At 33.9% G+C, this 13,361-nt stretch overlaps 3 protein-coding genes across 5 annotated transcripts; 1 reads left to right on the forward strand and 2 right to left on the reverse strand.

The window, feature by feature from the left end:
• On the reverse strand, positions 3,886-5,586 carry LOC107638184 (F-box protein CPR30-like). Of its 3 annotated transcripts, none has more exons than XM_021122192.1 (2): positions 4,423-5,586; positions 3,886-4,179 (listed from the first exon to the last, which is right to left on the reverse strand). In XM_021122192.1, the coding sequence occupies exons 1-2, from the start codon at positions 5,564-5,566 to the stop codon at positions 4,127-4,129; spliced, it is 1,197 nt and encodes a 398-aa protein (XP_020977851.1). In that variant the 5' UTR covers positions 5,567-5,586; the 3' UTR covers positions 3,886-4,126. The 3 variants fall into 3 exon arrangements, with proteins under 3 accessions (XP_020977851.1, XP_020977852.1, XP_020977853.1); XM_021122193.1 differs by having other exon boundaries at positions 4,419-5,586; XM_021122194.1 differs by having other exon boundaries at positions 4,382-5,586.
• On the forward strand, positions 5,630-6,856 carry LOC110271373. Its single transcript, XM_021122196.1, has 2 exons — positions 5,630-6,334; positions 6,425-6,856. Exons 1-2 carry the CDS (start codon positions 5,687-5,689, stop codon positions 6,854-6,856), a joined length of 1,080 nt encoding a protein of 359 aa, XP_020977855.1. The 5' UTR covers positions 5,630-5,686.
• On the reverse strand, positions 9,311-11,087 carry LOC107638183 (F-box protein CPR30-like). The gene is made up of 2 exons (XM_016341350.2): positions 9,824-11,087; positions 9,311-9,608 (listed from the first exon to the last, which is right to left on the reverse strand). Exon 1 carries the CDS (start codon positions 11,059-11,061, stop codon positions 10,321-10,323), a length of 741 nt encoding a protein of 246 aa, XP_016196836.2. The 5' UTR covers positions 11,062-11,087; the 3' UTR covers positions 9,311-9,608; positions 9,824-10,320.

Raw genomic sequence — 13,361 nt, forward strand, 5'->3', positions numbered from 1 at the left:
CCTATTCATTTAGGCATAACTAAAGTTAAGCAAAGCAAACAAGCATATAGAAGATGCATATGATGAATGTATATCCTATTGGCTGGTGATATCACTTGTCGGTCTATTAATGTCAACCCGACACATCCTCCCGGATGTAGCCTTCTTGCCACGCTAGGGATATAGACCCCGCACACTCATGCAGCAGAAAAATCTGCCACGCCAAGGATATAGGCCTTGCACACTCATGCAGCAGAGAATCTGCCACGCCAGAGATATAGGCCCTGCACATGCAGCAGAGAAGGAATCAACAACAACTGTTTCACCATAAACCTGCCACGCCAGGGATATAGGCCCCACACACTCATGCAGCAGAGAAATCTGTCACGCCAGGGATATAGACCCTGCACACTCTTACAGCAGATAATCTGCCACGCCAAAGATATACGCCATGCACACTCATGCAGCAGAGAAGGAATCAACAACAACTGTCTCACCATAAATCATTCCAAGGATATAGTGCTTGGTACACTCTTGCAGCAAAAAAAACTACCACGCCATCCCGCACACTCTCATATAATCCAATAATTTCATCATTCATTTTCAAGTTCTTAACTCATCATAACCATCACCGGTTTCCAATTTCTCAAATTCATCATAAGCATTCCCATTTTCCAAAAATCTCTTCTACCATATACTTCACAACTCAACATTCACCAATTCAAGGGAGAATTTACACAATCCTTCCAAAATATATGTCACCGGCTCTAAACTCATAACTAAAATATCTCTTTTTTATTTATTTATTGTTTTCTCCCTTAATTCAAGACCCTAAAATTGGAAAAAAAAGGTTTTAAACAAGTGTTATGGATATTTGCAAGCTTGTCAGGAAGGTAAAACGATTAAAAACAAAGTTTTCATTGAAAAACATGGCAGTGTGCATATGCATAAGGTTGTGTGTACGCACTCTCAGAAGAGTTTTCTCAAAGTGTGCGTACGCATAGAGAATTAAGAATGATGAAATTATGATTTTAAAGTATGATTTTTGAATGAAATTGAATGATATTGAGAAATGTATTTGAAAATGAAATTGAATTTGATTAAGAGTTGAGACCCTGGGTAAGAGGCAGTGGCATTGTCCACTTGCTCCGAAAAAGAGATGAGGAAGGAAAATGATGAAAAATGATTTTGATTATGAAATTGAATGATTATGATAGATGAGACATGATTAAAGATTATTGATGACAAGTATGTCTATATTTTCTCTCTGGTTGTAAGGGTTACAGGGCACTTATTCCCTCTAATGGTGGCAGGGCACATAATCCTTCTAATGATGACAGGGCACGTATTCCCTCTAATGGTATTATTGCGCAACACAGAAACAGTGTCTAGATTAGCTACCAGATATGTCAAGTTTGATTATATAATTGATAAATTAGCTCATTAATCATAGGATAGACATGCATCATATGCATTTGTATGACTTATTTGTCTATGGATTTGTTTTGGATTGCCTATGTGCTTGTCTGTGACTAACCGATATCTGATTTACTTGCTGTAACTGCATTCTATCTATATTTTTCTTGTCTGTATTATATGTCTATTCAACTGAGAGATCCCTCATGTTAGTTGAGGTGACACTGAGAGTTGTTCCACTGGTGATTTGGAGGAATTGAGGAGAGTGAGATTGAAGTGTTAAGTTATATTTGGATTAGAACCTGAGTACCTTAGATAGTTTACCTGATTTCTGATTTAAAGTATAACTCTAAGTTTTGAATATAGGTATCGAAGTTTTAGGATTGCCTATAACTTTTCCAAGACCTTATATATTATCTATGTGGGCACCTTTACCATATTGAGAACCTCCGATTCTCATTTCATACATATGTTGTTGTTTTTAGATGCAGGACACGAGGCACCGCACTAAGCATTTTGGTAACTCTTGAAGCGAACAGCTATCTTGGAACCTGGTGTTGTATTTTGTTTATGTTTATATATGTGTATAGATTCCCCATTATATATATATATATATATTCTAGCCGACCATTGCTTCGCAGGTCGAGTTTAGAGCTTGCTTATGTATCTATATTTTGAAACTCAGTTTATATACTTGTCTTTTTGGTTTTTTGTATAAGCCTTCTATCTTATCGCTTTTCGAGTGTGACGTATTTTCGGTCTTGTTTTGTTCATCTTTTCTTCCAAACCTCCTAGTTAAACTATTCCTCATATATATCTATTTACGTATTTTTGTTTTAGAAATCGTAGCGCCTCACCACCTTTGATTTATGTCCTAGACATAAAGCTCTGTTTAGTAGGGTGTTACACAAAAAGAAAACCCCTCTCCAAAGCTGATACTTATCCTGTTTCTACTTATCTGATGGGGTAACTATTCGCCCGAGTAGAGCAAATTTTTAGTTGGATTGCGTTTCTAATGGGATAGAGCGAAGATTGAATATTAAATAATATCAAAGACTAATTAAAAACTTAATTTTGTTGTACAAGTAGCATTTTCCTTTTATCAAAATGTGGAAGCAATTATGCCAATGAGTAATAGCTCAAATGGCATAGACTCCCCATACTCAATTAAGAGGTTGTGGGTTCGAGTCTCCTATCTTTCAAGTCACCAAAAAAAAATATGGAAGCAATTGATTATTTTTTTGAGTTAAGGTTGATTTTAGTCAAAGTTTTTAACCAATGAAAATAGTCAAACTAAGCAACAATAGTATTGACAATGCAAGTAAAGGTTAATTGAAATAAAAGCTTAGCTTGTTTGCTTTGTTTTAAGACTTCTAAGTTTTAAGTATTGATTAACTAAAGAATTTTTTTTATTATATTTCTAGTATTTTTTTTCTTTTTTCTTTTTCCATGAAATCCTATAAATAAAAAATACTAAAACTTTAAATAAAATATATTTTTACCAACCAAATAAATCATAAATTTAACCAAATTTTAATGTTGCTCTAAAAGAAAGTGCATTTTTTTGGTGACTAAAAGAAAGTGCATTTAAAAAATAATTTAATTTCTCATTGTGAAGTGAAAGTAGGTAACCAAGCAAGCTCTGAAGTAGTTGCAAAACATGAGACATTGTTAAATATCTTTTTTCATCTTCTTATCAGATTTATTAATAGTCAAACTAGAAAAAAGAAAAAAAAAACGTGGATAATGTTGTAGCCTCCCCTGTTTCATCACCCATAAGATCATATCATAGTTTCGCCACCATCCATATAAAAATATTCTGCTACACTTCGCTTGTCCAGGAACAAATATCTCCGAGAAGTTCCTTTTCTTCAAATCAAATTAAAGTAGTTGCACCATTCCACTCAACAAGGCATAGCACTCAGCACAACAACGAAGCATACCTCACCACAGTACTTTTATTGTAGGAAGCAAGACAGCTATTAATGATTCCCCTAGCATTTGATACATCAAGTTTCACCATGAATAGTCAAAACTCACATCTGAATGCAACTTGATGCACAATGCATCTTGCTCAGTACTTTTATTGATCACAAAGTAATAAAACCAATCAGGAATAATGTAGGACCTATCCTTTTAAAACGTGTTTAAGTAGTTTCAGTAACACCTCTACTATATATTCCTTAATTAAGCAGTAAGTTTAATATAAGAATTTTCATAACAATAAGAATTAATAATCCAGGTTTTAAAACAATCAAATTTAATGTTAGATGATTTAAAATTTTCATGCGTAGTGGATTGATTTTCATGTTGTTAAGTTTTCCTGAGAATATGATTGTTTACTTGCAAGAAACATCATATGGATTAAGGAATGTCAATGCTCCATAAAACAGAGATAAATAGAAATTTTACAAGAGATTCATTTGACAAATTCAATAGACTCCACACCTAGCATCTCAAGTTTGCAGGAGAAATGTATTATTCCCAAAAGAATCTACAATTAAAACTTCTAGGATTGGATTCATAAGGTTTTGACATGATAAAAGAAAAGTACATTATGCAATCTGCAAAATAAAGCATCTAAAGTTTTACATAACCAACTAAGAAATAAAACATCTAAAGTTTTGCATAACCAACAAAACTTCATTTGCACTTTTCAAATGTTCTTCTTCCCCATGTGTCAAGCTGTTCACTTGTATGTTGGCTCCTAATTCTCTTTCTTTGTTTGATGCTAACCTTTAGCAACATCAGGTTGTTCAAAATATTCATGGTGAACTTGATGGCCTGCAAAAAAAAGAGGGTCAGGTAAAAGACAAAGTTTTAGACATGAAAATAATCTAAGCTTCAAAACTGCACCGCAAGCCCGGACTACAAGAAGCAAGAGAGTGATCAATGATTCCTAAGCATTGATAAATTCAAATTTCAGCGTCCAGAAACAAAAGACACATTTGATTGGAACTTGATGCAAAATGCAATGAAAACAAACAGGAATAGCTTCGTGCAAAGCATAGGAGAATGATTACATGCCGATTTCCTTCTTCATCTTCTTCTTATTATCCTTATCTTTAATGTCACTAGGGAGTGGCAAGAGACTCGCTGTATACACAGTATTGGGACGGTAGGAAAGTTGACAACACAGATTTTTAAAATGCCTGAGCAGGTCTCCTCTGACATTATATATAAAGTACCCTGTTTTTCCACAGTAAATATAACCTCTTCCAATAATATCCCCATTACTAGATAAGCACAGAGGCCGGAAGTCCTTGCAAGGAATCTGATAGAGAGTCCAAGATGAGTGCACTTTATATTCTTTCATCACCCATATGTCAGTCTTACGGCAATCATCATTGCGAGAAGACAAAGCTAGGCAGCCTCCGAGTAAGGCAACACTTGGACAAGAGCATGACAGTTGTTCTGGCGCAGATATAGTTGAAAAAGTCATTTCCTTGAGATCAAAGATAACAATAGCATCCCTGTAATCATTAAGTTCGAAAGGCACCCAATGAACAGCGCCATTAAAGAACAACCCACCAGAATGCCAGTAATGACGACCCAAGAGTTTGGGGACAGCAGCATCAAGATTAATCCATGAATTGGTTCTCAAGGAAAAGCAATCCAAATGATATTGTCCTTTGCAATCGCACCAAGCTACAAGAAGTAAGTAATCATCCTGTGATGCATCATAACCAAATCCATGCAGATACACACCGTAGGCAATCCAAGGGGCAGGGGGCTTACTACGATGAACAATATGAGAGTAGGATATTCTTTTGCTGGTTCCAGTGAGTGGGTTCCATACCACAAGAAAATGTGGGTCTCGATGTAAGAGAATAAAGCCTCTGCAGGATCCCAAGACCAGAAAACCAGAACGTGCTTTCTTTTGGAAAGGGGGACATACCTCTTTTTGTGATGCATTGTTGTCGTCTAAGTAAACCAAGTCAGCCATAGTATCTTTTTCCACGAAGAAGCATGCTTTGGTGGCAACAGGGGAATGATGAAAATGCAATGCCGCAAAGTCAGGATCAGAAATTAGAGAGCACCAGAGCTTAGAAACGAACCTGAGGCGAGCGAGATGTCTGATCGGCACCCGCAGAAGGATTATGTGAATCAGGTCAAGAGGGAGGATGTCGTGAATGCTCTTGCTCTTGTCATTCTGATTCTTCTTCCCCATGCTCGATTGCTCTTTTGCTTTGTTCAGGAAGCCTATAGGTACCTAATTGCTATCCCCCCTAGGTATTGGTCTAGATCTAGGTTTACCTATAACTCTAAGGTAGATACACTGGTTAACAATATGTCTGAAAGCTTTAATGCTGCCATAGTTGATGCTAGAGAGAAACCTATACTAACAATGTTAGAGGAGATCCGGGTTAAACTGATGACTAGGTGGGCAGAGAATAGGGAGTTGGCTCAGAAGTATGCAGGGACAATCTTACCTAGGATTAGAATCAAATTGGAGAAGAGGTCTAGATCTGCTGGTGACTGGCGTCCATATTGGTCTGCTGCTCAGACATATGAGGTTATGAATGGGTTAGATAAGTTTACTGTTGACTTAAGATCCTGTGAGTGCTCTTGTAGAAGGTGGCAGTTGAGTGGAATACCTTGTGTCCATGCAATTGGGTGCATCAAATTCAAAGGGCTTCCGTTGGAACCTTATGTGGCTGACTGCTACAAGAGAGAAGCATACTTGAGGTGCTACGAGGCAGTAATTCACCCATTGAATGGCCCTGACCTATGGGAGATTACACCACATCCTGATGTAATGCCTCCCCCATACAGAAGACCTAGTCACAGGCCAGTCAAAAAAAGGAAGGCAGCTGCTGGAGATGAAGAAGAAAGCAGCCGCACTCACATGTCCAGGAAGGGGGAGAAACAGAGGTGCTCTATATGTGGTGTTGTTGGGCATAATAAAAGCAGATGCCCTAAACCTATTGAGAATGAGGTATATTCATCAAATTTTTTTACATTGCATGTCTGAGAATTTTTTACTCATGCCTTATGTTCTTCTGTATTGACTGCAAATGTTTCATAGGCCCAAAATTCCAAGAAACAAAGCAAGGGCAACCAATCCAGGGGAAGCAACAACTCTATCCCTCCAGCAGCTAAGGGAGGAAAGAAAAGTGCATCTACACAGCCCACTCCCAAGCTCACTGTGAAGAGAAAAGTTGCTTCAGCAACACAGCCAACAAGCTCAGCCCAGTCCAACACTGTAGCACCACCAAAAAGGCCTAGAGGCAGGCCCAAGGGGACCTTGAAGCCCACACCTTCAGCCCACCCTGATCCACCAACTTCATCATCACAACCAGCCTCCACTGTTCTTCCAGCATCTCAGCCATCCTTTGCCACAGCATCAAGCCAACCCACTAGGCACTACTCTGTTAGCTGTACTGGAGGACCTCATGTTTCTCCCAGGAAGCTGAAGTTAATGGCAAAGTTGCCTCCAAGAAAATGGGGATTGCTTTAGGGAAATCAGAACACTTAGCATGTTTGTTTATTTTGTTTTATGTTGGTGTTAAGCTTTTGAGCTCTGCAACAATGGCTTCCACGCTGCTTTACCCTTTCCTCTTCTCAATTCAACGTATCATTATTAAACTTTTCCATTCATTTTAATTTCCTATATATACACATATATATTTATTATTATTTTCGATGATCATAACAGCCTCATAACGACGCAAGGGCATTTGCGTCCGAAAATGTTATAAAGGACGATTTTAAATTTAAATGCGACTTTAAGGACGATTTTAAATCAAAATATACATCGGGGACGGATTCGATTCTGACCCTCAACGTGAGGGACCAAAATTGTACTTATCCCCTAAGTTAAACTTTTCTACTCAATATATTTTTCACTCTTATATTCTAATTATTTATTTAATATTTTTTACTTTTATCTTTCACAAAATACTGTGCAATTAACATCAAAATATTTATACTATAATAAATTAATCAAATAAAAATATTCGAATAAACAATTTTTTTTAACAATTCCTAAACGGCCATAGTTTTATTTTCTTTCTTGTTAAATTTATACCATAGTTTTATTTTCTCTCTCTTTTTTTTTTTTGTTTTTTTAAAAGTCTTTCGTTTGGTATATTTTGTATGTAAAAAATCACCTTAAAAAAATTATGCTACATTCTTTATTTTAAATTTTTGTGGTTTGACATACAAAGTGATTAAGCATTAATTTATTTTTATCTATGTCTATCATAATTTACTAGAAAACTACTTAAAACTAATTGCATTAACAACATGATTAAAAAAAAAGTGTATATTTGTGTATATAATTGATAAAATAAAACATCTTTAAATTTTACATAACTAATTTTACTTGCATATTCATTACCTTATCTTTAATCATTAAAGAGCCAAATAAAAAAAAATATAGGAACAAGTAAATTAAGTAGTCTTCTCTGTTATGATACTTAGAGCTTGTTGGGTGAGCTTTTGAAAAAAAGATCTTTTTTTGAGTTATTTTTTTTAAAAGATCTTATGAAAAAGTAAAAGTAATTTTATATTTGGATATCTCATGCAAAAAGATCTTTTTATCTATCAATTATGTTTGGATATAACGATATAAAAGTACTTTTTTGTTTATTTATTAGATGAAAAACATCTTTTTTTAAGAGAAAAAGATCTTTTAAAAAAAGATGTAAATTAGGGCTTGTTTGGGTGAACTTTTAAAAAAAGATCTTTTTTTGAGTTATCTTTTTTTAAAAGATCTTATAGAAAAGTAAAAGTAATTTTATGTTTGGATATCTCATGTAAAAAAGTCTTTTTATCTATCAATTATGTTTGGGTATAACTGTATAAAAGTACTTTTTTGTTCATTTATTACATGAAAAACATCTTTTTTTTAAGGAAAAAAGATCTTTTAAAAAAAGATGTAAATTACAGCTTCTCAAAAAAGATCTTTTTTTGATTTTACTAGTGCTTTTACTTTTACTACTAGAAATTTGTCAAACACGTTAAAAAATAAAAAAAGATCTTTTTTCATTGAAAAAAGATCTTTTTTTAACAAAATAATGGCGCCCAAACATGCACTTACAGCTTCTCAAAAAAGATCTTTTTTTTTATTTTTTTAGTACTTTTACTTTTACTACTAGAAATTTGCCAAACACGCTAAAAAATAAAAAAAAAATCTTTTTTCAATAATGCGCCCAAACAAACACTTAGATAAAAACTTAAAGAAAATAGAAAAAATAAAAGATACAAAACTGATATTAATGTCCACAACATAATTTACAATACAAAATTTGTAGTAATTCTAAAAATTATAAAAGTCTAAACTCAAAACAATTAAATACACAAGATATTTAACTAGGTAGGACTAGTCTTATGATATTTAACAATCCACTTTTGTTCGACTTATATTCAAGACGGTTAAATGCTTATATTTATGTACTTACATGCATAAAATGGAACTTAATGAGCCAATACAACTCACTATTGACAAATGAAAAATAATTCAGAAAACTGAATTGACAAATCAATAAATTCACAATTTTCAAGTTGGAATTCACATTTTATATATGAGGAATGTTAGGTGGCCAATAATTTTGGTGTTTTGTAACCATCAATTGGCCATCAATAGTGTTTTTAATGGTGTGAGATCACTCACTTTTGTTTTGATGGTTAAGTGCTGCCAGAAAACACAAAAATTGCTGGCACCTAGACTTTTCCTCATATATATCTTACAACGAAGTGTTTTATTCTGTATATAAATTGTACGACCTATTACATTGTTTCCGCCAACCATTAATGCATAGAAGAAAAGGCAATTACTTATATAAGCCATTTAGAATCATTTAAACAGAGGGATTAGTATTGAAAGAATAAGAACAGGAATCTAATGATAGATCAGTCAAAGATAACGCAACTAATAAAATATGGTAGAGATAAAACATAAAGAAGCAAATCCAAAACTTGAACTACATGTATAGGAGAGGAAAAATAAAGCATCAGAAATATTACTTTACTTAGTTTACTATTATATATAATTCAAAAGAGATATTGAATTAAATAAGAAGAAACTCAATTGCATTTTCAAATGCTTGAGTTTTCCCCAATCATAGAATAAGAATTTTGAGGAGTTCCTTTCTAGCTCAACTTGCCAATCCTACACTTTATTTACCACACAATCAAAGTGTCCAAGCTTTTCCCGTATTTACTCCTAATTCCCTTCCCTTGTTTGACTTCTTCGTGATTCTAAGAACCTGCAGAAAAGATCAACCAGTAAAATTCACCGCATTACACAAGAAAAACAGAGATAATTTTAATCTCAAAGAACCTCAATGGGAGACGTGACAATAAGAAGCAAGACATGGTTTAATGGACTTCAAATTCACCATCAATGGTCAAATCGTTTCAATCAATCATAACACAAGCAAAATTAACAGCAACAAAATGGTGTAAAGCACACTTTACATACCCTTCTTCCTCTTCTTCTGCTTGATGTTGCTAGGGAGAGCCAAGGGACAGTACACATGCACGATAGACCTTACTTGGCTGGTAGGATCACCATAAAGATATTTAACATATTTGAGCAGCTCTCCTCTGACATTATATACAAAGAACCCTACTTCACCCTCCCAAGGATAAGATCTTCCAATAATATCCCCATTAGCAGATAAGCACAGTGGCTTAAACTTAAAGCATACAAGGGGAATCTCACAGAGGATCCAAGACGACTGCACTTTATATTCTTGCATCACCCATATGTAAATCTTACAGCTATCACCATTGTTATGATACAAGGCTAGGCAGCCTCGTAGTACGGCTATACCTGGATAGGAGCATGCCAGTTGTTCCGGCCCAGATATGGTTGAAAAAGTCCTTCGCTTTATATCAAAGATAAGAATGTGAAAACAGTACTCATGAGTAGACCAATGAATAGCCCCGTTACAGAACAACCCCTTAGATTTCAAATTACCCCCGTTCCGGTAATTTGGGAAGTGCAGCATCAAGATTAACCCATGAATTGCTTTTCAAACAAAACAGATCAAAATGGTTTTCGCCGTCTTTACCCTTATATGCTACAACTATTACATAATCATCTTGTGACGCATCATAACCAAAGCCATATAGAAGCGCTTCACCGCGAACGGAGAAGTGTTCATAGCTTGTTGCGGCATTAACCATATGAGAGTATGAAACTCTTTTGCTGGAATCAGTGAGTGGGTTCCATATGATAAAAAACTGTGGTTCGCAGTGTAAGAGTACGAACCCTCTGCAGGAACCAACAAGACAGAAATCATCAAAAGGTAGCTTCTTCTTGAAAGGGAGAGAGATGGCTATTACATCAACGCCATCATTATCATCTTGAAGCAGTGCGTCGAGGTCAACGGAGGAAGCGTGAGAATTGTTTTGGAGGAAGAGGCATCCATGGGAGGGTGCGAGAGAGTGATCAAGATGGGATTTTGCAAAATTGGGATCGGAAATGAGAGTGTTCCATAGCTTGGAAACGCACCTGACGCACACAAGGTGTTTGATGGGAACCCTCAGTAAGATTGCTCCTATCAGCTCCGGAAGAAGGAGATCGTTGATGCTCTTGAGCTTCTTCTTCTCCATGCTCGATTGCTTCATTGCTATTGGTCCCGATATTAGGGTTTTTGGCGAGGAAGAAGATTCATATGCACATTTCTTCAATCCGTTTAAAAAGACGAGCATTTTCCCACGTTTTTTCCCCTCAGTTCCTAGAAATAATGTAACTTTGGAAACCGTTATTTTTAAAAAATGGGGAAGCAATTGATTTGCTTTTTTTCCGGTTAATGTTAATTTGGTCAAAGGTTTTAACTTTTAAGTTTTAACCAATGAAAATCGTTTCAATAAGCAACAAATCTTAATTCAAGGATAAACTTGATTTTCAATATGTGATTTGATATTTCAAAATAATAGATTAATAGAGTTTTAGTATTTTTTAATGGAAAACTCTAGAGGGCAGCAACTTTGTTAAATTTTGACCAGTATATAACCAGCAAAAAAAATGAGCCATTAGATGAAATCTCACACCAATCTCACACCATTAAAATCATCATTGATGACTATTTGATGACTACAAATCACAAAAGTTGCTGGCCCCTAACATTCTTCTTCTTTAATTATAGAAAAGAAATGTCTATCCACAGAGTTTTAGGACTCCATAATCAAAAAGAGAAAGATTCTAAATTTTTATTTAAAAGATTATATTACTTTTTAAAATTAAAATTTAGCTACGCCGTCGCCTCTGTTCCTTCCTGGCTTCGAACCGTTCTCCATAAATTCGGGGTTGATATCCAAAAATTTGGGTTAACGCCGGAATCGGAATCTCTGCCTCAGGTTGGCATTGCGGAAGGGCGTCAGCGCCGTAGCAAGTGGCGGAGGCGCGACAGCAATAAGATGATGATGTTTACCGAGTGGGTTAGAGAGGAGAGGGAGAGTCGAAAGTAATTTTTTTTAATAAAACAAAAAAAAATTAAAATAGATCCAGAGTTTTTATTTTGATATTTTTTAAATTTAAATCACACCGAATTTTAAAATTCCAAATATTATAGGAGTATTGTAAGTAACAGCCATTCAATCAAAATTCATTAGTAGTTATAAGTTATAACTTACAACTTAGAGCAATCTAAATAGGATATTTTTTTAATATTATTTTTAATTTTTACCATTTGAAATTAAAATTTATATTAGATATAATTTTTAAAATAATACTAATAATATCATATTATTTAAAAAAAAACACTAATACAATGCAATTATTTACATATTCATTAAACTTATTAAATAAACATTGTAATGTTATTAATAAATTTAAATGAAATTAACTATTAGAATAACAAATTTTTTACTGAGTGTTAAATCAAATTTTATAATATATGATCTCACAAATATTTATGTAACATATTATAAATGTGACATATTATATTATAAAACTTAAAATAAAATTAAACTAAAGCGACACATTAAAAATGTTCTTATGAGATAGTAATTTTAAGGATCTTTTATGTAAATTAAATAAATGTATAAATTATGAAAATAGATAAAATGTGAAGTATTTTTTAAAATGCGTAATCTTACACATTTTGGATGTCGAAAGATAAGTAAAAAATTGAACATATTTCGGCGTTTGACACCCTATGCGAGTGATGCCGAGATATATCTTGGATGCATCTAGGATATGTGTTATTATCGAGATTGGAGACTGAGCACCTGAGATATGTGGCAACTGAAAAAGGGATCTCAGTATCTGAGATATATACAATTTGTCTAATTTGGGTCTCAACATCCGATATATACTCAGACGTATATATAAGGTCATAGCAGCCTAGATTGCTGTGTATTTGAATAATTTTTAAGAATTTTGTTAGTTTCTAAACGCTTAAATTCGAGTTCCTTAAGTAAATATGGCCTCCGAAAATATGTTCACGAGAGAGACATCAATAGACTGAATGCTACTTGGCATGTGGCTGGAGATTTAGATTTTAAGATTAGTAATTTTTTCTTGTTTTATTTTTTAGTGAATAATTAATTTAGATGTTTAGGTTTTAGTAACTTAGTTAATGTGATAGGACTTTGTAACTAGACAAAGTTAGACAATTTATATATATTTAGTTGGGTATAATATGGTTTGATATTTTGTATAATTGATTGTAACTAATTGTAACTTAAGTGAAATAAATAAAATAGGTAACTAATTGTAACTTAAGTTAAATAAATAAAGTAGGTATGTAACTATTAATTAATAGTGAAATTAATAGGCAATTAATTGAAGTCATATCCAAAAGTGACACTTAGGTTAGAATAGTGCAACATGAATAATGATTTAATTTTTTACATATTGTTTGATAGTACTGTCTTTAGTAAGTGCTATGAATATTAGCAATACAAATTATATTCGCACTGTATCTGTTGTATTTATTATCGATATTTATCTACTTGGTTTACAATTTGAGAAAGTATAGGAAAACAATGAGTGAGGTAAACAATTC

The sequence above is a fragment of the Arachis ipaensis genome, chromosome B04, assembly GCF_000816755.2.
Source record: "Arachis ipaensis cultivar K30076 chromosome B04, Araip1.1, whole genome shotgun sequence".
Taxonomy (NCBI): Eukaryota; Viridiplantae; Streptophyta; class Magnoliopsida; order Fabales; family Fabaceae; genus Arachis; species Arachis ipaensis.

Excerpts from the sequence above, each read along its gene's own strand:
- LOC107638184 (XM_021122192.1), bottom strand. The coding sequence starts at position 5,566 with ATGGGGAAGAAGAATCAGAATGACAAGAGCAAGAGCATTCACGACATC. Across the intron at positions 4,180-4,422 it reads GAAGATGAAGAAGGAAATCG|GCCATCAAGTTCACCATGAA; the intron begins GCATGTAATCAT and ends TTTTTTTTGCAG.
- LOC110271373 (XM_021122196.1), top strand. The coding sequence starts at position 5,687 with ATGTCTGAAAGCTTTAATGCTGCCATAGTTGATGCTAGAGAGAAACCT. Across the intron at positions 6,335-6,424 it reads CTAAACCTATTGAGAATGAG|GCCCAAAATTCCAAGAAACA; the intron begins GTATATTCATCA and ends AATGTTTCATAG.
- LOC107638183 (XM_016341350.2), bottom strand. The coding sequence starts at position 11,061 with ATGCTCGTCTTTTTAAACGGATTGAAGAAATGTGCATATGAATCTTCT.